The sequence below is a fragment of the Orcinus orca genome, chromosome 16 (genome assembly GCF_937001465.1).
Source record: "Orcinus orca chromosome 16, mOrcOrc1.1, whole genome shotgun sequence".
Classification (NCBI taxonomy): domain Eukaryota; kingdom Metazoa; phylum Chordata; class Mammalia; order Artiodactyla; family Delphinidae; genus Orcinus; species Orcinus orca.
The window spans coordinates 17869533-17894872 of NC_064574.1; the positions used below are offsets into that span (position 1 = coordinate 17869533).

A 25340-nucleotide genomic window follows, 5' to 3' on the forward strand; every position below is an offset into this window, starting at 1 on the left:
GAAAATAAACAAATGAGTAAATGAATAATTGCAGAGTTACTCAGGGGGTATGAATAACACCATCGAACAGAAGCAAGACGGTATGTTAGAGAAGAATTGGGGAAGAGAGGAAGTTGACTCCCGTAGAATGTTCAGAGAGGCTTCTCTGAGAAGCTGGCGTTTGATGTGGGAGATGCCCAGGGCCAGCCACGTGATGCCACATGAAGCGCTAGGGTGAGAGAGTTCCAGGCAGGGGGAACAACAGTGCAAAGACTCTGAGGCCATCCGGCTGACTTGGGCTTCCGAGGTCTTCAGAAGATGGCACGACTCCTGCCAGAAAGCAGTGTCAGCCCTTTCTTCTGTGTAGAGGAAACCTTTACTCACCTTTCCCAGCCGATCTAAAGTTTCCCTGAAATGGGTTATGACCCTCGGCCATCTCTTTCTTTCACTGCTCCCTCAAAAATAAAAATGAAAAAAAGACATCACCACGGTGTGAGAAAAGATGAAAGATGCTATTCCGGCTTCTGAGTGGGCAGAGCTCTGGCCCGGGGCCAGGGGAGCTGGCTTCCATCACAGCTCTGCACCCCTCTCTTTGCAGCCTTGTCCTTTTGATGCCTGTCTGCCCACCTGTAAATTTAGGAGCTGGGCCAGGTGACCCCTTCCCTCTTGAAACGTGGGAGAGCTGCGGAATCCCTGAATCTGCTGCCGGGTTGTTTGGGGGAAACAGAAACGGACTTGCTGGGTTGGGTGGGGCCGCTGTTCAGGCTGGTGGACTCTCCAGCTGGTCTCCAAATTGAGCCATCTTCACTCTAACCGGAGGTGACTACTGTCCCTCACCCACCCCCATCCTCTTGGCAGGGTGAAGCTGAGTGCTGACCCCACACATGCGCGCCGCCTTCGTTCTTTCCTCCTGGTCACAATGCAGAACAGCATGTGCTGAGACGTTGCCTGCGGCAGAGCAGACGGCCCTCTTCCCTGCTGTCTCCGGGAGCCTGGGAGGGCTGGCACATATGAGGAGATGGAAATCTGCCTGCCACATTCCACTGTGCTCTCTTCTTGTAGGACATTAAGATGCACCAGACTGGGGCCCGCGGCAGACACCGCAGGGAAGCTGGTCTGAACAGAGGCTTTTATTTCCAGGGGACACCTGGCCCTCCTGTATCCCACCAGCATCCCAGCAAATGTAGCTGGGTGATAACGTGGATGCACAGTCGCCATCTCCCAGGGTGTCAGAAATCGAAGTGCCCTTTGAGAGAGTTTAATTTATTCCTTTGTTACCTGGGAAGAATCTCTGACCTGCAAGGTTAGGTGAGTTGCCTGAGGTCACACAGCAGTAAGTGGCGAATGAAGCTGGGAGTGACAGCGCATATCAATAGCTTATCACCATGGGCACTGCTGATTCATACAGGATGTGATGGACCAGCTCAGATAGTTTCTTTAAAATATTTTATTTGTTTTGAGATTATGCAACGTGGACACAGACAACATAGCTGTCTTTCCCATTTCTAATGCATACATTGGGATTAAATATTAATTTAACAAATACTTACTTAGAACCTACTATGTGCCAGGCACCGTTCCAAGTCTTTACATTTCCCGAATCCTCATCACAACCCCCAAGGGATGGGCACTATGATTATCCTCGTTTTACAGATGAGGAACTGAAGCACATAGAGGTTAAATAACCTGGTCAAGGTCACACAGTTTAAAAAAAAAAAAAAAAAGCTGGGATGCTGGCTCCAGAGTCCATACCTTTAAACCCTACGGATGCTCAGTTTCACTGGTCAGAAACTGTCATCCACCGTGCAAGGCGGGCACGCCCGAGGGACCCTAATCTCCTTGAACTCTTCAGTTCTCTCAAAGAGAGAAAACACTGGAGTCTGGAGCGGGTGTGAGGGTGTTGGAACAGGTTCTAGAAGGTCGCTGTTTCTGTTAGCCTTGTCTTTTCCTGCTCCACTGTGCTGCCTTGGAAGTCAGAACACATCTCTGGGCTAGAAGACACCCAGCAGCAAGGTCATTATTCTCCGCTGAAGTCCCTTTGCTTGCTTCCACCTTTGTTGTTTTCCTGGGTTTATTATAATGGGCCAAATTAACCTGAGTTGCCTCCCAGAGTCTCTGGGAGAAAACCAAATGAACAGATCAGACCCTGTTTCCCTGGTCCTTGGGGAATGCCTGAGCCATCAGAGAGACATCATCTTATTTATAATAAATGCACTGTTCAAAGAGCTTTAAAACATTCTTTTTCCTATTAGGAGTATTGTTTCTATCGGTTGAGTCCATGAGTGTTTGACATTAGATGACTTTATAAAACATGCTACTGATTGGATTTGTTAAAGCAAATAAATCACACGCTAATTGGAACGTGCCCTGCCTTTACTTTTGCTCACTGAATTAGGTATCATGGTGTGAAGGCTTTCTTATCATATTTGTGCACTTTTTTAAACACCCCCTTTGGCATAGACTTCTGCAAATTCAATTAGATATTCCCAAAAGGAATTCAATTTATGCCAGGCTGGTTTACATTCATTCCGGGGGCAAGACTCGCCTACCCACGATAGCCTGCCCGCGATTAATAAGCCACTTAGATACTGCCCTGCCTTCAAAGTCTTTGTTGGAACAAGGGCAGCATCTTGATGACGTGGAGGCCGGCGAGCTTTATCATTAGAATGTGTGTGTCCACAGAGTAGGGCTGGCTTCATGGGTGTATGGCTTGTGTAGTCACCCAGGACCTGGCACTTGGAAGGACCCCATGCTTAGTTTAATGTTCTGCTATGGCCACGTTGAAATTCTTAATAGTTTTTAAGCAAAAGGCTTTGCATTTTGGTTTTGCACTGGGTCTCCCGTGAATGTAGTAGCTGAGGTCTGCCCTGGTTGTCAGACTTTCTGGCTAAGAGAGGAGTCCTTGATTTGAGTCTTAGCTCTGCCTCCGATTGGGTGGTGTTGAGAATGTCACCTGCTCTGGCCTTGGTTTCCTCGTCTGTGAAGTTGGAGCATTTCTCCTCACCCATGGAGAACACATGCTGTGATGTCCGTGAAGGGTTTATTTAAATCCAGCTACCTTTTGTGCTTCTCTCAAAAGAAGCCGGCAGTGTAGCTACAGGCCGGGAGTGTAGCTTTGGAAGGCAGTGGATAACATGTCCCCCCTTGCACTTCTGGGAGGAAGGAAGAGACGTTCTACAACTGAGAAATGGGAAGGAGGTATCCAAAGCGCATGACATCAGGCACTCAAATGGTGAAACACGGTACTTTTCTGTGACCATGTTAAAATTGGAAATTTTTATGGCATCAAAGCAAAGGTTCGCAAAGTACAGCCTGCAGGCCGGTTCTGGACCTTCACTGATTTTGTACTCTACCCACAAAGGAGGATTGGTGTTTACATTTTTAAAGGTTTAGACAACTCAAACGAAGAATACTGTTTTGTGACGTGAAAAATCATAGGAAATTCAAAGTGCAGTGTCAGTAAATCAAGTTTTATTAGAACATAACTCTGCCCATCTTTCTTTGTGGCTTCTAGCTGCTTCTGCTCCAATGGCATTGCTGAGTCATAGTGACAGAGACCCAGTGGCCTTCTGTGGTGGGCAGAATTCCAAATTGGTCCCCAAGATTACTGGCCCCCGGTATTCATGTCTTGTATAATTCCCATCCTTTGGGAGGGACTCTGAATTGGATAGATTTCACTGTTATGATTAGGTTATGTTAGTGACCAAGGAGAAGGAATTTCACAGATGTAATAAAGTTCCCAAGTTGGTTGACTTTAGTTAACCAAAAAGGAGAAGATCTTGGTTGGGTGGGCCTGACTGAATCAGATGAGCCCTTAAAAAGGATGGAGTCTTACCCAGAAAGAGATGTGACGCATGAGAGGGTTTATGGCAGGAACTGTGGGTAGTTTTTAGGGGCTGAGAGTGGTTCCTAGATGATGGCCAGCCAGAGAGGAGGGACCTTGATCCTATAATTACAAGGAACTGAATTCTGCGAAACACCATGCAAAAGATGACCCGGGCTCCAGAAAGTAAAGCAGGTCCCCTGATACTTTGACCTCAGCCTTGAGAGGCCCTGATAAGGTGAAGCCTTGTCTGTACCTCTTACTTGCGGAAACCAGGAGATAATAAATGGGTGTTGTTTTGAGTTTGTGGTAACTTGTTGGGTAGCAAGAGAAAACCAATACACCTGCAAGGTGAACGTCTTTAATATCTGGCCCTCTACAGAAAATGTCGCTTGACCCCTGTCTTAGGGAGTGGGGGTAGTTAGACTTAACCTCCATTCATAAACATACATATATAAATATATACTTACATAGCTCAAGTACAGTGCCTGGGAAAGAGCAGAAACCCAGAAAACCGTTCGTTTCTCTTCCGAACTCAATTCTGTTCAAGAATACACAGGATCATATCTGAGAAATGCAGAAGCAGACACATTTATATTTTTATTGAATTCTATTCCGCTCTCGTTTTCAAAAGAGGAGCTCATGTTTAAAAAAATTCTGATTGGCACTATAAACTTTATTTATGCTTTAATGTATCTTAAAGTATGTATCCTGCACTATTTTTACTTCCCTTACAGATGCTGATATGCTATACATTACCAAACCCAAATGGATTTTCAAAATCCAATTTCCTTGCTACCGTTTTCCATTTCTCTGTTGACTTTATATGCTTGACTCACATCAGAGCATCTGGGGCCTTTGCTACCTTTTGACCTCAACCTGTCCAGGAAAATAGCTTCACTGTCCCTGTGTAGAGAGAGAGCGCTGGGTCCTCCCTCGGCCTGTGGCTGCACTGCCCTGTCCTCCCTCAATTATTGGGATCTTCTCCAAACCAGGGCATGTGCTTTGGAGGCTGAGCCCAATTCTGGGGGTGGGGGTCGTTTTAGGAGATTTTTGTTTTCTTCCAAAATGATAGTGATGGAGTTGGTATCAGTTGAATGGGACCAGTTTAAAACAGAATGAGGCGAGCATCCAAATGAGTGTCTTTGGAGGATCTCTCCAGTGATAAGTCTTCCCCAAGTAGCCTGCCACGAACACCTGCAAAGATGGTCTGGACCCTTTTTTAGCAGGTGTTATGTGCCAAGGGATTCCACCGAGAGAAAGAGAAACATAATTTTTTTTTGCGGTACGCGGACCTCTCACTGTTGTGGCCTCTCCCGTTGCGGAGCACAGGCTCAGCGGCCATGGCTCACAGGCCCAGCTGCTCCGCGGCATGTGGGATCTTCCCGGACCGGGGCATGAACCCGTGTCCCCTGCATCGGCAGGCGGACTCTCAACCACTGCGCCACCGGGGAAGCCCGAGAAACATAATTTTTGAAAGAGCAAGAGGAGCCGCAAGGAGACTCAGGATCGTGCGTTTGAGTATTTCATGCTCTGAGTGCACGGGAAACCAGTCTCTCCTTCCTTCTCCTCCCTTTGGTAGCTCTCAGTAGCTCGTCCTTGGGCTGGTGGCATGGCGCTGCCTCTCTGGGGCTCCTGAGAGTTCCCAGGCCTTTCTGAGCCTCTGGAATCCTTAACCTTGACCACTGGAAGGTTCCTTCGTGATCCATCTTGCACCCCAGAAAATGAAGGCCCAGAAAGGAGGAAGGAAGGTGAGCTAGAGGGGCTGCACCCTCTGGCAGTGTAGATCATTGCCAGAGTGTATAATCTTGAGCTCTTAACCACTCTATTTGTCGGTCGTTGGCTGAGAGGAAGAAAATTCAGGGAGGCTTGCTAAAAAAATATTTATCAAGTATATTTTCTCTCCTGAATAGCTTTCAAAACTTATCTCTGGGTCAAGTCAGATCGACAGGGAGCAGGTGTCTAGACTGTATCATATTGGGCTCCAGTGAGTTGCTTTTCCTAAATTGTATGTTTGGGTGATGCTATCAATTTATACAGAGAATGATTATGAGAAATAGTCTCATGAAATTGGCCAGGTGCCCCATGTGTGGATGCTGTCTTAGATATTGTTCATTATGGGCTATGGGATTTCTGTTACCAGTACCACTTTGGAGACGTTCTCGTGTGATCTAAGCACCTGGAATGGTTGTAATTTACCTGAGCCATTTGGCTTTTATTGTATGAACACAGAGTGTCCAGTATCTGAACAGATTGTCCTTTTTCTCTTGGCCTCCGGAAGCTCAGAGTCAAATAGGTAACTCCCTTTCAGCAGGTGGACATTTGGGAAATTGCAGGGTGGACTTGTAACTCTCTCCTTCTGTCCTGCTTGTCTTTCTTCTCCTGTCCTCAATTTGCCCTTTGCCATCATGCTGTACTTCCTTCTTCTGTGTTTGTCCATCCACTGTGGCTGGACTCGAGTTGATAGAGGGTAGATTGGTAACCAGTTACCGCATGGTCTATGGTTTTTTGTTTTTTTTTTTTTTTTGGTCTATGTTCTTGATCTATACAAAGCACAGGGATACTTCAGACGATCACTTGGCCACGCATCCTGCTTTGCTGGGAGCCCAGGAGCTGCACAGAAAAGTCATGAACCATGTGTACCCCTGGAGTTTGGACATACATGTGTGATAAAGTGCAGGACAGGGGCCTGTTCCTAGAAACTCTTCTGTATTGAGAGACACTGAGGTCCACATAATAGATGACAAATTCTGGCAGCGTGGAATAGAACTGACACGTGGGCCTGGCTGTCCCAAGGAAATAGTGGCTCAAAATAGAATGTAAGGCTGCTTTCGGCTCTACTTTAAGCCAGCCCCTCTTCAAGGGAAACAGAGGGCTGTGGTCTGAAAATAAGAACCAGGTCACTGGGGCCACAGGCCTGCTGCTGTGGGACCCCAGTATCAAAGAACAGACTGTGGGAAAGACATTGGCTCAGTGGCTGCAAGTTGAAGTGGTCACCAGAGCTTCGCAGGTGGAGGCAGTGAGGTGCCCGGGGATGGCTGTGAAGAGGAGAGGGGTCCCTACCCCGTAGAGGGCCAGGACCTGCCAGCACTCAGCTCGGGGGCAGCTGAGCAGGCCATCTACCATTGGGTGGAGGAAGGGAGGTGAGGGGTGGACGACTGACCTGATCCAGGAGACTAGGGGCAAATGATTGATATGACCTTGCTTGGGATATGAAAGCTGGGATGCCCAGAGGTATAACTGAGCCCTCCTAAATCTTGTCTAGAACACAGCTGAGAATTGGATTAATTAGACCATTAAGTAAAATTTATTAATAATTTTTCCTTTGAGCTTCGACATATCTCTGTAAAAGTGTGTTTTGCATCACACCCTCAAGTGTATGTTTGTGTGGTTATCTTTCCCTGTCCTCTGCAAACCTTGTGAGGGTAAGAATCATATCTGTCAATCCTGTGACCCTGCACAGACCTGTAAAAAAAAAAACAACAACAGAAAACGTCATTAAATGTTTCTAGGATAATAAGCAGGATAATGAATTCAAATGGGAAAGACACAACCACCTTAGAAGCACTTTATCTTCCTAACCCCCTCTCATCACCTTGTAAGTGAAAGGCTTGGTCCTTGGTTTCTGGGGAATACCTTCTTTCTCTGGTCTATTAGAAAGAGCATGGGTTCTGTGGTTAGGTCACCATAGATTTACACTTGCCTCTGACACTTTCCTTCCGTGTTACCTGAGCAGGTCGTTTAACCCTTTAATGCATCAATTACCTTATACTTAAGTAGGGATGAAAATCTACTTCACAAAGTTGTGAGGATTAAGTGAAAGCAAAGGTGACAGTGTCTGTAATCAGTGCCTAGTTTATTGCCTGACATGGAGCAAATGCTCAAGAGAGCACGCTTCTTATATTAGTCAGGATGTGCAAGGCTCTGCTATGGTAACAACTAAGCCCTAAGATGTCAGTGGCATATTAAGACTAGAAAAGTCGGCATTTTGCTCCTGTTATGTTCAATGGCAGTATTACTGGTCAGGCGACTGTCTGGGTGACACACCTCCAATGAATGTCTCAGGGATCTAGACATCTTTCTTCCTTTGATGGCATTGCCTTCAAGTATACCTTTGAAGGTCTTCACAGTGGGGTGAGAAAGATTGCTAGTAAGAGATTATTTTGGGGGGGCTAGTCTTGCACGTGGTGAGTATCACTTTATTGCACATTTCCAAGGTTTACCACATGGTTTTCCCCAGATGCAAGGTGGCCTGAAAATACAGAGTTCTTGTGTGCCCAAGAGAGAAGACCTCAACAGTTCGCCATGCACCTAGCGTCATCTTGGCCATGCTTTCTTTCTGTAGCCCTGGATGCTATCTCAGTTTAGGACGATTTGTCAGTTCTGCCCGTGAACACTTGAGATGCTGCAGGCTCCCCTCACTTGCCAATTCCAGCACATCGGGATCTGGATGTTGTCAGTGGCTTTGACGTGGTTGGTTTGTCTTCCACAGGCTGGGAGACAGGCTCCAGTGAGGCAGCGGTGGTGTAAGGATGGGAGGGTGGCCCTCTGAGCGATTGGAACTGTTGCTGCTGCTACTATTTTCTAAATTTTAAATGGAGTGTGTTGTGTTTTCGTCTCTGTGGCATTCACTGTGCTGTTCTGGTCAGAGAAGGTCTATAGAGGAAGTGATTTGGGGGAGGATATAGTTTGGAATTTTCAGGCAGGCAATATGGGGAAGAAGCTTTCTAGGTATTAGAAGTGCTAAGTAAGTATGAGAATGGAAAGAGCAGGTGGAGCTTGGGGACCGCTGTGGGCTCACTGTTACTGGAACGTAGTTTGGTCTCTGTCTGGCATCCCATTCACATTTATGGGTTCTTTCAATCAATGGATATTTCTTAAGCCCATCCTCTGTGCCAGTGCCATTCCCAGCCATTCTGAAGCTTACTGTCTAGTGGAAGCTGGTTGATTGCCTCTGTCCTTGCCTTTCAGAGGTCTCCCTTGTCCACTCTATCTGGGCTGAAGTCTCCTCTGCTTTCTTCCCCTGACCTTTCCTCTTATCTCTTGCCTCTGACACTTGGGACTTCCATCCTTGTCTGTTGACCCTTGTCCATCCACACTGGGCATTGCCCTTCTTCCCTTTGTTTCCCGAAGCACCAGTGACACGGGGCTGTTGTATGTCGCCAGCTCTCAGTGTGGAGTTGGATGTAGTGGAGGGACGTTACATCATAGGACAGGGAACTGTCTCCAATTCATGGTCAGAAAGGCTTCCTGGACCACATCAGCCTAGGGGTCCTCTCAGTCACCCCAACCGCATCCTTCATAGCACATACAGAAATGCAGAGTTACTTACTAGTTTGCCTGTTTACTGTCTGTCTGCCTCACTCATGCTAGTGATAGCATGCCTCTTTTGTAAACCACTGTATAGATAGCACCTTGTACTCTCCTGGATCTACCCTAAGAGCTCAATTAAATAATTGTGAATGAAAGAATGAATCAATGAAAGTAAACAGAAATTTTAGTTTCTACCAGTTCATCAGCCATTTCGCATCACAGGAGATTTCTCATTGGCTTTCACCTGCTGTAGGTGTCTGCTTTACAATGTGTTTCTTGGATCTCTCTCTCTCCCTCTCCTTCCCTCTCTCTTTAGGTGTCTATACTGCAAATTCCTGTTGCTTTTTAGTGCAAAGCTATTTAATTCTCTCAACTCAAGCCCCAACCCTTGCACTACCAAAACAGGTCCAGCTCTCCTTTGCCCAGCCCAACTCTTCTGGGTTTCCATGCTCTGTAAGAAAGGAAATGGAGAGAGCTTTGCCATCATAGGTTTACTTTAGCAGTGTGTATCAGATCTGTCAACAGGCCTTCCACCAGCACTAAGCAGAGGAAATCCCAGGTCTGGGGGTAGAGAAGGGATTTTGTCCTTTGTTGCTAATGGAGACAATGGTGCGATATTACATGAGGCTGCAGACACAGGAAGGGGCTAGCAAGGGATGGTTTCTGTACGTGGAGCAGAACCATGGATGTGGTTTGGATGTGTGATAGGGGAACCAATGGTTGTTTAGGGGAGGGAGATTGTGATGTGATGAGGTCTGAGCAGTAAGGAGACAAGAAAGGGCAGTGGGACTATGGACCCGCGTGTGAAACGCGGTCCTGGTGCTTTCTCTGTTCCTCTGTGCGTGCCAGCTCACCCCGGAGTACTCTGCCTCTTGCTCTGTGCTCATGGAGACGCTCCTGAACTTTAGAGCCCTGATTAGTTCTCCTCTTCCTCTTCCCCTTCCCCTTCCAGCATATAGTCACCTCCTGCTTCTCTGGAGAGACCAGCATTTCCTAGTTGGAGCCCCAATTCCATACCACACATCTCCCTTAATGTCACCTGGAGGGGACTTAGAGCCCATAGCATATGCTCAGCAAAATCCAACTTACACAACTCATTGCAAAGTGGTGGGTGATGGATGGCTTGGACTTTTAGGGAGAAGCTTTAAATACTGTCAGCCTTGACTGTATTATCTTCCAGGTGCATGATTGTCTAATTCTCTACACATTTGATTTTTTACTCCATGAAAACTTCTTTTATAGGGAAGGAGGTGGGTGTTGAGAATTTATTCTGTGCCAGTTTTTGTATGTTTTTCCATTTAATCCTCCTGATATTTCTGTCAAGTGGATCTTTCCCTCCATATTCCAGGTGAGGAAACTGAGACACAGATGGCGGAGCATCTGGTCCAAGCTGACCCAGCTTTGCAAAGCTGAGATTCGTGTCTAGTTTTTCAAGACTCTGAAGCTAGTGCTTGCTCTGCAGCCTTGCAGCATCTCTCCATGTTGGAGGAAGCAATTACAGAGGCATGCCCTGGCATTCATTTTTCCTGCTGAGAATGAGACATTGCTGTTTACTTTCTCAGGAAGGAAGATTGAAATCAATGTAACTAGCCTTATTAACTTTTTTAAATAGGGGGCCTGCAGATGCCAATGTCTTTCTTGAGAGCGCCAAAGCAAATATAAAAATCCAATTTGCTTGCCTGAAAAAAAATCTCCTCCAGAGTTTAAAATTCAAAGCTGTAAATGAAGAGCTGATGAGACGGGGGTAACGAACCAAGCCCCAGACACAAGGGTATATTTACTCACGTCTCTTTTGTCTGCAGGTGGCTGTTCCTTTGATGACCACTACAGCAACTGTGGTTACAGCGTGGCCCTGGGGACCAATGGGTTTACCTGGGAGCAGATTAACACGTGGGAGAAACCAATGTTGGACCCAGCGGTGCCTACAGGTACGTGACCAACTGTGTTTGAGGCTCTGTTGGGGGTGGTAGCTTTTATGATGACTCATGGGGAAGAACTTCCTTCTGGATCAAGCTGTTGGGGAGGGCAGTAGATAACTTTGTTGGTAATAAGTTCCCCATCCCCAGAGGTATGCAAACCAAGGCTGGGTGAATTCTTAAGCATGTGGACGAAGTCATATGTCATCTGGATTCAGGACATTTTAGGATTTCTTTTAGCTTTGCGATTCTAAGCTTTAGCTACCAGTGGGGCATCACTGAGTTTTATCTGAGAGCCTGATAGTAGTGGGATTTGGGGGGAAGAAAGCTTCTCAAGAATTTGAGGTCATTGTTTTCCTTCTGGGCCACACAGACATAGCTTGTATATATGTAAGGGAACCGCTACAGTCCAAATATTACTCATAAAGTTGTCGTCCCGACATTCTGAATGCCAAGTTTATCCTTCACCAGTGGGACTGAAGGCCTAATATACATTCCTGATGAATACCTGCGTGATGTAGGCCTATGAGAGTCACAGCCAATGTATTCTAGGGGAGATACACCGGAGGAAGTGCCTTTCTGTTCTGTTTGGCCTTTCAGAGGATTGGATGACACCCACCCACATTGGGGAGTACTGTTTGCTTTATTCAATTCTCCAGTTCAAATGCTAATCAAGTCTGGAAACACCCTCATAGACACACCCAGAAATAATGCCAGCTATAAATACCAGCTATTTGGGCATCCCTTAGCCCAGTCAAGTTGACACACAAAATTAACCATCACACCACGGATGGCCTCAACTCTCCCCATGACTTCAGTTGCCGTCAGACATCTCTTATGAACTCGTGTACACAGCCCACTGCCCGGACGCCTTGTCCTCCCAGCTGCTCTGAGACACAGCTTTGCCAGGATGTCATTAAGCCGGAGAGAGATGCTCAGAGATGTCTAGGTGAGGGTGTGGCCCGTGTGACCTTATTGACTCTGAGTTTGGCCCCAAAGCAGGAGGCTACTGGATGGCTCTATCTAGTTCCTATTAAGGGCATCCGTTGTTTGTGTACGTTTCTCCCGAGTATAGACACAAGCCCCAGGTACCGTAAAGCTGCGACATGGTACGAAATTGAGCTTTTCAGATCTGGTAGGATCGTGCTTGACGTGAGTGTGCAGAGTCATCAACCGCTACACGTGCCCATTAGTAAGGTGACCATGGGACAACCTCTATGCCTGTTGTCCCATCGTAGTGTTTTTAAAATGCTGACTTTACTTTCAAAAATGTCTTGGTTTATGTGATAGAATCACTTTTTCCATTGGAAACCCCAGGCGTACAGTGCACCTCTGCTGAAGGCTACCTACCGCATCTGCTGTTCTCTGTGTGGCCAGCTTTGATGTTGGCCAAATAAATTCAGATCTTCTAGTGCACGTGTGTGCGTGGTGTGTGTGTGTGCGTGGTGTGTGTGTATTTGCACGCACACATAGGCTCTTTCGGCTCATCTGTAGCCCACCGGATGCCCTGTGGGGTCATGCAGACTCTCCAAACTCAACATCTCCCAAACTGAAGTCCTGATTCATCTCCATCTACTCAAGCTCTAATGCTCCTTGTCTCAAAAGGCCACTTCCTCACTCTGGTGCTGATTCAGAAACCCAGGGGTCACGCTTCTCTCTGACCTCTCTCCTCTCCCCTCTCCCTGTCAACCACTCCGTCCTGCCCCTTTACCTCCTGAGCCCATCACAGGTCTGCTCATGTCTCTCTATCTCTGCCGCCGCTGCCCCGGTGCCACGCGCCATCTCCTCTCGCCTGGGTCACTGGAAGCCTTTCACGCAGACTTCTCGGCTTCCTCTCCTGACTTTTACCCACTCTGCACAGAAGCCAGAGATTGTTCTAGAACGTAGGCCCGTTCACATTATCTCTCCCTTTCATTATCATTATCGTTCTCTCTCCCAGCTTCTGCCTAGAATCTTTTGGAGGCTTTCCTCTGGCTCTGAGAGAGGAGACCAATGCCCTGCTGTAGCCTCCGAGGGGTCCAGCCCCCCACATCCCAGTTCCCCCCGTGTTCACTTCACACTGGCTTGTCTCAGTTGCCAGAATGCTCCAGACCCTTTCCTGCCTCAGGAACTCACGCGAGACTGGCACTCTCCGTAGAACTTTCACCTCTACCCCGTTCTCTTGTACTTCCCCTTCGTATCTCAGCTCTTGCATCTCTTCCTTAGGCCGGTGCTCCCCAGATCCTCCAGTCTGGGTCTGCTCTCTCTGTAAATGTCCCCCATTGCACCCTGCTCTTTTCCTCAGGAACACGCATCACTGATGTTACTTGTTCAGTGTACACTGTATCGCCAGATGAGAAGGTCTATGGGAACAAGGACCACGGCAGTCTTGTTCCTGGACTATCTTTAATGCTTCGTTCAGTGCGTCACACACAGTATGTACGAAATACCATTTTGTTGGATGGATGCATGGATGAATGGGCAAATAGTCTTTATCAAGTGTTTCTTTAATGAAGAAATGTCTGATAAATGTTATTAAATGCCTTTGGGCCCTTTATTAGAGCACATTTTAAATCTCTGCTACCATCCTTCCATTTTACAGATAAGAAAACCAAGGTTCCCGGCAGCCACGTGACATTGCTACTTTTCCCACCATGCCACTTTCGCTCTTGGAAGGAGCAACCCTTGCTCCTAATCTTAATTTTCTCAGACCCTTATTATGGCACAGTGGCATTTCATAAATATTGGAGTGTACTAATACAATCTTCTGAGCTTTTCTCAATAGAGGCACTTGATGATGATTACTGAAATTATTCTGTTGTGATGCACCTGTGGGTTGCAGCAGCTCCGTGTGCTTCTTAGGCAGAGAGCCATGAAAGTGAATTTGGATTAGGTGAAATTGTTTGTTCTTCTCATGGGCAAAGGCTGAACTCTTCCTCTTCCTTCTGTAAAGCCAGCAGTTTCCATCCTTTTGGAAATCTAGTGTGGCTCTATGTATTCATATGTCCCACACCTTTTACTGAGCCCCTCCCATGTGTCAGGCTCAGTGCTAGGCTCTGGGTCAGTCAGCCTCTGCCCTTTGGGCACTTCCCCTGGTCCAAAGGATGAACCCTAAACTCCTCACCATGGCCTGCAAGGTCCTGCATGATCTGGTGTCTTCTCTGAGCCCCTTTTCTCCTCTCTCAAAATGTTCCAGACACACTGGTCATGTTTCAGTTCCCTGGGCATGTCCGAGTCTTTCCTGGCTCAGGACCTTTGCATGTGTCGTACCCTCTCGCTGCAATCGTTTTCTCTACTCTTCAGTTGCCTGGTTTTGTCAGGTCTCAGCATCACTCCTTCTCAGGGAGATGTGCCTCACTGTTCCGTCTAATGAAAGACTCCCTCGATGTTCTCACTCATAGCGTCCTGTTCTTCGCTTTCAAAGTCCTCATCATCGACTTGTTACAGGCCAGCTTATTCCAATCCTGTACCATAGCTGACTGACCCTGGGCCTTAATCCCTCTGCCTCAGTTTCTTCATCGTTAATGTGGGAACCACTGTGAGAGTTAAATGGGCTGATGCCTGTGTGAGTGTGACGTGTCTGCACATAGTAGGGCTTCATCAGTGCTGGTTCTCTTAAGTTCTTTCCTGGTTCTTACAGTCTCTGGGACTGTAAGTCTAAGTCCACCTTGGAACCTTGCCCCTTTTTCATACCCAGGATACATTGCTACCCCGAGGGAGAACACCTCTTCCATCTTGAGTCTGTTAATTCAGTGCTAGACACAGCCCCTCATCCCACTCTTTTTCCTCATTCTTCTCCATGGGAAGAGCCCTCAGGCTAACATTCCAGGCTTCAGCCCTGGTTTTGCCCCCACCTCATCTTTACTGGGGCTGTCGCAGAGGATGGGGTTACTGCACCCACAGACCCTCTCCCTAAGCCTCCATCTCGCCCAGGGAACTAACTGGAGCTGCCACTGGTTCTCAGCTCTGCCTTCTCCAACCTTGGCATGAGTGTCCACATGTCCACCCTGAGGTCCAGCCCAGGGCCCAGCAGGAGGGTTGCTGGGGGTGCTGAGGGGAGATGGAAGTGCTGTCAGTGTTCTTTTAGAGGGATTGAAGCCAGAGGAAGTGGGGCTGGGACGTTTACTTCTCTTTTTCCTTCTGATGCTTGTAGGACATTAAGTGTCAGACTGAACCTCAAGCTGCAAACCCAAGTGCACAAGAACGGAGGCATTTACATCAACCCTGAGCCTCCAGGGGGTGAGCCATGACATCGTAGCCTTTATTGGGCCTCCCCTTTCCCTAGGGCTTTACTGACGTCCTGGGACTTAAGCAGGTCATTGTGGTTTCCTCTCAGAAGCCCGCTGTCACATTCCTTGTGGTTCCTTTGGGGCTAATAATTCTGCTTCTTCTTCCCGAGGCTTGGAGCCCTTCTCCTGAGTTGAGCCAGCCCAGGTGCATCACCCAGCATCCCTTTTGGGGTCTGTTCCCTCCACGAGTACCGTCATCCAGCAGTTTGGGTCAAACAAATCCATTCCTTTCCTCTCCCCAGTGTAGGAACTTCTCCCCTCTCCTTCCTAGCCTTCAAAACCACACCCATGTTAGGCCAGCCCTTCTGGGACTCACAGTATCATCTGTTTAGTAAGTTTAGACCTTAAAAAAAAAAAAAAAAAAAAAAAAAAAGAAAGGAAGAAGGAACCCTTGACTTCAAGCAGCTTCTTCTCTCCATCCTGTACAGATCTCTGGAGCAGAGAAATACAGAGTCCAGTTAGTCGCCTGATTGGGAAGGGCAGGTGTTGGGAAAAATCCAGAGTAAGCATATACACGCACAGACGGGAATATTTCCGCCAATCAGCCTGCCACGGAAGCAGGCACAGATCCAGAACGGTGCTGGCTTTTCCTTCATGCCACTGGCCCCTTGGCCGCGTGTTTCTGCTTTGCTCTAACTGCTGATATGTATAGAGAGAAGGTTGGGGTCTGTTATGGGCTGACATTTGTCCTGCAAAGAGATAAGTGAAGGTCCTGGTCTTGGCACCTGTGAATATGATTGTATTTGGAAATAGGGTCTTTGCTGATATAATCGGGCAAAGACAAGGTCAGGCTGGTTATCTCGAGCCCTCATAGGGTGTTACTGGTGGCGGAGAAGCGACACACAGACACACAGGGGAAAAGAACCATGTGAAGCCAGAGGCAGAGATTGGAGCGATGCATTTACATGCCAAGAAAAGCCAAGGATTGCCAGCAGACGCCAGAAACCGGAAGAGGCAAGGAAGGAGCCTTCCTGGAGCCTCTGGGGGGGTGTAATTCCCTGCCAACGCTTTGGTTTCAGACTCCTGGACTCCAGAACTGTGAAAGAACAAGTTTCTGTTGTCTTAAGCCACCCAGTTTGTGGTAATTTGTTACGGCAGCCCTGGGAAACGATTGCTGGGTCAATTACACATCAGTACCCTGACCCCGTCACCTTTTCTACATTAGAACTCACACCAGCGTGCTGTCAGTATTGGAGCTTTCGCTTTCTTTTAAGAGAACTGGCATTTACTGTGTGATCACTCTAACCAAGAATGGGATTAGGCATTTTCCTACACATTTCATCTAACGTGCCACCATCCCGTAAGTTCAGAGATATTGTCTCCTCTTTATTTTTGAGAAAACCAAGCCCCAGAGAGAGAGGAATTACATATGAAAGAGGAGCCAGGCTTCAACCCCCAGGATAGAGAAATATATATTGTATACGTGGTGCTGCTGTCAACTAAACATCTTTTAAAGTTATTTCTTACAGTCATGATTTACGATGGCAAAAATAATGCATATTCATTGTAGAGAATATGCACGTAGGGATTGCTATAAAGAACAAAAGTCATATGTGCACACGAACTTACATAAATATCTATTTTTCTATTTAGTGCTATTTTTAAGAATTTTCCCATGGCATTATGTATTCCTCAAAAGCATGCTTTGTAAAGGCTTCATAGTTTTCCATTCCAGTGACTGTTCTATGGTTTGTTTAACCACCACGTTGTTGCATGTTTAAGTTCCTTCCACTGAGTCCTCGGTCACATTGCAGTGACTGTTCTTTTACATAGACCTCTGTGCTCCTCTCCAACAGAAGTTACCAAATTTGCTTTACATATTTTTCTGTAGTTCCGTACTCCCTTGTGTGCCGAACACAGAGTGGTTATGTTTATTTTTGAGATCTGGAAGAAGAATATCATTCACATGTCAAACATGGAATCCTGGAAATTTGCCCGTGAGTCAATATTGGGAAAACGCTTTGTGAATTCTGAAGCCCTAAACACAAGTCAGGAACTGGTGATGGTCCCCTGAGTGCACTGCGTTATGGCTCTTAGCACAGTGGACGGAGACCTTCTGGGGATGAGCAGGAGTTAAGTTCTAAATAGTAATCAATCAGAGCAGTCCAAGCGCTGACCAGGCAAGGTGGACGTCAGCTGTACAAAGCAGGATGGGCTCTCCAGTGCCAACTACAAGAGAAGCCAGCCTTTTCGTAGTCTGTGTGCTGAGCTACTTCGGTTCTCCTTACAGGCTGGGGCCCCATCTTATCTGCACGTAACTCCAGTGCCTGGGATGTAAGAGGTAGCGGTGAATGCTTGTTAAATGACCTGCTTTTATTAATAATTGAACATTCTCCTGATACGACGCCAGCATCTATCTCCAGCCTCGGCCCCCTCTCCTCTTACCTTTCCCCTTCTACATAATCACAGGAGAGAAGCCTTCATGCTTTTGTTTTGGGAGTCCTGCCTCCAACCCTGCTTCTTGATTTGGGGACTCTCTCATTGTGTGGGATCTTGGTGGAGTGTGGGGCTTGCCGCCATGTGAAATTGCCAGATACTTACCACCCCCAGCAGCCTGGGCGTGGCTGGACATGTGACCTGGACCCAGCCAGTTAGACCCTCCTGCCCAGGACTTATCATCTGGGGGTGGGGGGTGAGTCAGCAGCCAGAGGCTTGTGTAGCAGGTGTGTCCAGTGGAGGGGTGGCATCTGTACCACAAGAGGTTGTTCTAAAAGAGGTCACTCAACTGCCTGTTTCTTGGTCCCCCGGAACTACCTTAGTTTCTGTTCTTTTTCAAGCTGTCCTCCAGCTCTCTCTTCATGATGAGTTTCCCAATATTCTTCCAGAACATTCCTATTTTTGAGACAGATCGTCATAGTTTTTTCTTGTTTTCAACCACAAACCCTGAAGGCCACCCCATCATGCCTCTGGCTCGAGGGTACCTCCTGTTCCCCTTCTTTTTATTGATAGAGGATGTCACCTCCTCCAGGGGGCTTTCCCTGACTGCTCTGTGCTTCTGTGGCTGAGTTTATGACACGTTTTCTCTGATTCATCACTGAGGCTGTGAGCCACTTGAGGGCATGGGCCGCCTCTCATTGCTGAATTCCTTGGGCCCTGCATGGGGCTTAGAACAGGGCAGTTGGTCCGTATATGGACTAAATTGCCATTAGGATTATTAGTATTAGGGAAGTCAAGAGAGAAATGATGTCTGGAAATGGGGGAGAACCCAGAGAGGCGGCTTCTTTCTTTGGCATTTTCACGGGACACGGGCCATCTGTGGCTCTCACATCCTGAGTGCCTCCCTTCAGCTTGACGAGGCTGGGGACTGGCTGGTCAGGGCTCTTCTGATCTAGAGTTGATTCTTGGGGAAAATAAAGGGACCCTAGGGATTACCTCTTCTTCACTCTGGGGCCTGATCTACTCTCACAGATGTGTAGATTGACTTATAACCCATGTAAGAGGCTCTCCAGTGGAAAAATGTGACTCGTCCCAAATCTGACCTACTGTTTCTTTAATGTTGTGCTTACATTAAAATGATCTGGAAGCATAGGCCCCTAAGTGTCCTTAATCACTCCTGATGGTATTGATTGGCTTAAAGCTATAAGCTCTTATGTTCCCATTTAGTCACTGTGGGATCAATACATTTTTTTCCCCTTTAGTGATAAAATATTATATATTCATTCTTAAAGAAATGCTGCGTTTACACATATAAATTAATTCTCTCCACCCCCATCTTTTTTTTTTTTTTTTTTTTTTTTTTGCGGTACGCGGGCCTCTCACTGTTGTGGCCTCTCCCGTTGCGGAGCACAGGCTCCGGACGCGCAGGCTCAGCGACCATGGTTCATGGGCCCGTATGTGGGATCTTCCCGGACCGGCGCACGAACCCATGTCCCCTGCATCGGCAGGCGGACTCTCAACCACTGCACCATCAGGGGAGCCCTCCACCCCCATCTTTGTTCTCTCAGAATATCACTATGGACAAATTGATGTGTATTGGGGTGGGGGGAGGGAGAGAGAGAGAGAAAGGGAGAGGGAGCCAGGGAGGGGGAGGGGAAGGAGAAAAGAAAGGAGGGAGGGAGGGAGTCAGAGAGCATATATGTATGCGGTAATAGTAACAATAATGGTAGGAAGGAGATATTTATATAGTACTTACTGTGTGGCAGGTACTCTCCTAAACACCTTAAATATAGTAGCTTATTTAATCCTTGTCATACTCCTCCGATGTAGATATTATGATCTGCATTTTACAAATTAGGGAACTGGAGGCACACAAAACTTGAAGGACTTGCCCAAGTTCATAGTTAGCTTATGATGGAGCCAGGGTTTGCCTGTAGGCAGTGTGGCTTCCAACTTTGTGGTTCCTGCAATCACCTTACTCTGGTGCCTCCTTAGAATGCAGGTCACGAGGAGGATCGTGGTTCCCAGACAGCTGGGGTCATCGGTCACTTTTCAGACCACTGTGTTCAGATCTAGCTTTCACCTTCCAAGGCTGCATGGTATCCCATTGGATGGATGCCCCATGGTTTATGGAACTGACACCCAAGAAATAGCAATGGGAGAACAAAACATAAAAGCCAAAGTCTACCCCAAATGCTCAAGTAAAAGGAAAGATCTCTGCCTCCAAACAGTTCTCAGTAAAGTTCTTCTAAAGCATCTCAGCATCAACCGGCAGTGACCCCAGTCAGTGCTAGTGTGGGCTGCTTACAGGGATGAGCAGAATTGGTAGGAAAAAAAGGCAAGAGAATTGAAGACAAGTATAGTGTTATTCTTGAGGAGATGGCCAAATAATGATGGGTGCTAAGGATGGCTTGGAGAAGCCACAAGGGGTCTTTGCAGTGATCAGATAAATGGGAAAACACATCTGTTCTATACCCACATAGATGCTTGCCTTGACATTCAGTTTTCTGTGACATCACCCCTGGATTCAAAAAGTATTGAATCCAAATGGTGTAAATGAATTAACGTGATATAGACCCACGCCATTCAACTTAAAATGTGCTTCCTCCCATCCAAGTACTAACCAGGCCTGACCCTGCTTAGCTTCCGAGATCAGATGAGATCGGGCTGAACAGGGTGTGAGGTGGATGGACCTAGAGTCTGTCATACAGAGTGAAGTAAGTCAGAAAGAGAAAAACAGATATAGTATGCTAACACGCATATATGGAATCTAAAAAAAAAAAAAGGTTCTCATGAACCTAGGGGCAGGACAGGAATAAAGACGCAGATGGGGAGGGACAAGGGAAGCTGGGATGAAGTGAGAGAGTGGCACTGACATATATACACTACCAAATGTAAAATAGATAGCTAGTGGGAAGCAGCCGCATAGCACAGGGAGATCAGCTTGGTGCTTTGTGGCCACCTAGAGGGGTGGGATAGGGAGGGTGGGAGGGAGACGCAAGAGGAAGGGGATATGGGGATATATATATATATATACATATAGCTGATTCACTTTGTTATACAGCGGAAACGAACACACCATTGTAAAGCAATTATACTCCAATAAAGATGTTAAAAAAAAAAAGTGCTTCCTCTGATGACAAACCCAGATGTCAATGGCACATGTGACGAGTTTGAATAAAAGTTTCTATAATATATGGGAATGGATAAGAAACCACTACTTTTTTGGAGCAAAATTTTGTGTTATTTCGGTTGTTTTAGTTTACCAGGTACAGAGGAACACGTACTTTAAAAAAAATGGAAGTATAGTTGATTTACAATATTGTGTTACTTTCTGGCGTAGAGCAAAGTGATTCAGTTATACATGTATATTATTTCAGATTCTATTGCATTATAGGTGATTACAAGATATTGAACATAGTTCCCGGTGCTATACATTAACTCGTTGTTTATGAAACACACGTACTTTTAGTACTTTTAGATAACAGGTGTCAAATTAACAAATGTCTCCAGGCTTATGTAAGGAGAGATCTTATTTGAAAGGATTATCGCAAGAGCGGGGTGGGGGGGGGAGAGTCTGTGGCAGTAGGGGGAGGCTGCTGTGGCAGTGTGGAGGATACCCCCCAACCATGAGATCTGCAGGGGTCTCGGAGGTCAGGCAGAAAAGGGCGTTTTGTAACGGAGAAGGGAATGAGGCTAGCAAGAACCATGTGTGGAGAAGTGGGATGAGCTGGTGACAAACCGCTGTTTTTTAACGAACCCGTGTATTCCACTAAGTGGATGATGTTCTAAGGGCTTTATGTGTTTTTAACTCATTTCATAATTCAGCGGCACTGCGAGCTGGGTCCTGTGCTTACCCATGTTTTACACATGAGGAAACTGAGGCCCACAATGTTGAGGAAATACCCAAAACCTAGTAGTAAAAAGAGGAGCTGAGATTCCCCCCCCCACTTTTTTTTTTTCTTTTCTTTTTTTTTTTTGCGGTACGCGCGCCTCGCACTGCTGCGGCCTCTCCCGTTGCGGAGCACAGGCTTCGGACGCGCAGGCTCAGCGGCCATGGCTCACGGGCCCAGCCGCTCCGCGGCACGTGGGATCTTCCCGGACCTGCGCACGAACCCGTGTCCCCTGCATCGGCAGGCGGACTCTCAACCACCGCGCCACCAGGGAAGCCCAGGAGCTGAGATTTGAATCCAGGCACTTGGTTTCAGAGTCTGGGCTCTGAACCATGACCTATTTGTAAGGTAATATATTATCGTATGAAACGTGATTTTAAATACGGAGATGTAATGAAATCATATCTTAGATCTCATAGTACTAATTTAGATACCATTTGACTAATTCATTTACATGTGGGAAATTGTGTATATGGAAGTTGCCTGAAAACTTTTTTGTGGGGTCTTCTCGCTGGGAGAGTGAGGGGGGTGCCCTATGTCTAGTCACTGAGGGTTGACTGTCCTACTGGCTGGTTGAGTCGACTGAGCCCATCAGGGTCCACCTAAACGCAGACATGACAAGCCTGCGTGTGGTTCTGCGTGGTTTGTCACAAGGGAACGTCACGGATGCCTCGGGCATCAGAGACATCTCACTGGACCACAAAGCTGACTCCCCTGGTGCATCCTCAGTCTTCTGCTGCTTCTACCTCAGCCACTCCCGGGCCAGCCTGAGAGGAAGGTCATGGTGATGCCAGCCTGGAGCAGTGCGTGATGTTTTCTTGGTTTGTTTATGTGATTGCGCAGCTGCTCCAGGGGCTGGGGCTCCTTTAAGTGAACACCTTGTTTTGGAATATATGGATTGCCTTGTCTTTAATGAGGAAACAGGCTTTCTTTATGCTTGGAATATGATAGTATATAATTTGAATTGTAGCTATATATTATGAGAGATTTGATAAGAAAAGGAAATTATAGTTTAATATAAACACAGTGGTTTTGGGGGTAATTTGGTGAAATAAGATGGCTGTGTGACTCCATGAAATAAGGTCCAGTAATCTGGAAAACCCAATAATACATCATAGTCCTATTTGGGAGTGTCCTAGACCTGTAGTGTCCAGTACAGCGGCCACCAGCCACACATGGCTGCTGAGCACTTGAAAGGAGCACTTGGTCCTTTATGTGTCAAATACACATCATATTTCGAAAGCTTAGTATGGGGCTTCCCTGGTGGCGCAGTGGTTGAGAGTCCGCCTGCCGATGCAGGGCACACGGGTTCGTGCCCCGGTCCGGGAAGATCCCACATGCCACGGAGCGGCTGGGCCCGTGAGCCATGGCCGCTGAGCCTGCTCGTCCAGAGCCTGTGCTCCGCAACGGGAGAGGCCACAGCAGTGAGAGGCCCGCGTACCGCAAAAAAAACAAAAACAAAAACATAGTATGAAAAAAATTTTTAAATCTCAATTATAATTTTTATATAATTTTATATAATTTTATAATTTTTATATAAAATTTCAACTGCATGTTGAAACGGTATACTTTAGATATGCTGGGTTAGATAAAATAAATTATTAAAATTAATTTAATCCATTTCCTTTACTTTTTTAATGTGGCTACTCAAAAGTTTAAAATTACATACGTGGCTCACATTATATTTCTGTTGTCCAGTGCTGCCCTAGATTATCAGATTTTTTTTTTATTATCTATTCTATATATAGTAGTGTGTATATGTCAGTCCCAATCTCCCCATTGATTCCTCCCCCCCATCCCCTGGTGACCATAACTTTGTATTCTACATCCGTGACTCTACTTCTGTTTTGTAAGTAAGTTCATTTGTACTCTTTTCTTTTAGATTCCACATGTAAGTGGTATCATATGATATTTGTCTTTCTGTGTCTGACTTACTTCATTCAGTATGACAGTCTCTAGCTCCATCCATGTTGCTGCAGATGGTATTATTTTGTTCCTTTACGGCTGAGTAATATTCCATTGTATATATGTACCACATCTTTTTTTTTTTTAAACATCTTTATTGGAGTATAATTGCTTTACAATGGTGTGTTAGTTTCTGCTTTATAACAAAGTGAATCAGTTATGCATATACATGTATCCCCATATCCCCTCCCTCTTGCGTATACCTCCCACCCTCCCTATCCACCCTCCCTATCCTACCCCTCTAGGTGGTCACAAAGCACCAAGCTGATCTCCCTGTGCTATGCGGCTGCTTCCCACTAGCTATCTATTTTACATTTGGTAATGTATATAAGTCCATGTCACTCTCTCACTTCGTCCCAGTTTACCCTTCCCCCTCCCCGTGTCCTCAAATCCATTCTCTACGTCTGTGTCTTTATTCCTGTCTTGCCCCTAGGTTCTTCAGAACCATTTTTATTTTTATTTTTTTAGATTCCATATATATGTGTTAGCATATGGTTTTTTTCTCTTTCTGATTTACTTCACTCTGTGTGATAGACTCTAGGTCCATCCACCTCACTACAAATAAATCAATTTTGTTTCTTTTTATGGCTGAGTAATATTCCATTGTATATATGTACCACATCTTCTTTATCCATTCCTCTGTTGATAGACATTTAGGTTGCTTCCATGTCCTGGCTATTGTAAATAGTGCTGCTGTGAACATTGGGGTGCATGTATCTTTTTGGATTATGGTTTTCTCAGGGTATATGCCCAGGAGTGGGATTGCTGGGTCATATGGTAGTTCTATTTTTAGTTTTTTAAGGAACCTCTTTACTGTTCTCCATAGTGGCTGTATCAGTTTACATTCCCACCAACAGTGTAGGAGGGATCCCTTTTCTCCACATCCTCTCCAGCATTTATTGTTTGTAGATTTTCTGATCATGCCTATTCTAACTGGTGTGAGGTGATACCTCATTGTAGTTTTGATTTGCATTTCTCTAATAATTAGTGATGTCGAGCATCTTTTCATGTGCTTCTTAACCATCTGTATGTCTTCTTTGGAGAAATGTGTATTTAGATCTTCCACCCGTTTTTGGGTTGGGTTATTTGTTTCTTTTTAACATTGAGCTGCGTGAGCTATTTGTTTATTTCAGAGATTAATCCCTTGTCGGTTGCTTTGTTTGCAAATACATCCTCCCATTTTGAGGGTTGTCTTTTTGTTTTCTGTATGGTTTCCTTTGCTGTGCAAAAGATTTTAAGTTTAATTAGATCCCATTTGTTTATTTTTGCTTTTATTTTCATTACTCTAGAACTTAGGTCAAAAAAGATCTTGCTGTGATTTATGTCAAAGAGTGTTTTGCATATGTTTTCCTCTAGGAGTTTTATAGTGTCCGGCCTTACATTTAGGTCTTTAATCCATTTTGAGTTTATCTTCGTGTATGGTAGGTACAGTTTTGTTTCATATTTTGTAGATGGGGAAGCCGAGAGATTAAGTAACTTGACCTTAGTCACAGAGGTAGTAAATGACAGAGAGGGAATTGAACAGAGCAGCCCACCAGTGGCTCACACTGATGTCTCCCAGACTGGCCACCTTTTGTCAAACTGACATGGGACTTTTGTCCCTGCCTTGCTGTGCTGACTTGACCCTCTGAACCTCGGTTTCCTGACTGAGGAGTAGGCTGGAGCGTCCCTCAGGCCCCTGCGGTGCTGTTCTCCCTTTGTTTTCTTTGCATTTCCCTACCAGGAAATGGTGGGGCTGGGAATAGGCCTTTTGGTTAGCCTGGCCCTCTGTGCATGGGGAGGGGGGTGTCTCTGAGCCCCTGTTCCA

The 25340-nt window shown here is 46.3% G+C and overlaps 1 protein-coding gene across 12 annotated transcripts in view; it reads left to right on the forward strand.

Annotated features, from left to right (window-relative positions):
• PTPRT (protein tyrosine phosphatase receptor type T) overlaps positions 1-25340 on the forward strand; it is a 1087126-nt gene that overhangs the window by 297460 nt on the left and 764326 nt on the right. For all 12 annotated transcript variants that reach the window (XM_049698694.1, XM_049698695.1, XM_012534093.3 and 9 more), the window contains exon 2: positions 10918-11043. In XM_049698694.1, the coding sequence (XP_049554651.1) occupies positions 10918-11043 (126 nt within the window). The remainder of the gene's footprint in view (positions 1-10917; positions 11044-25340) is intronic.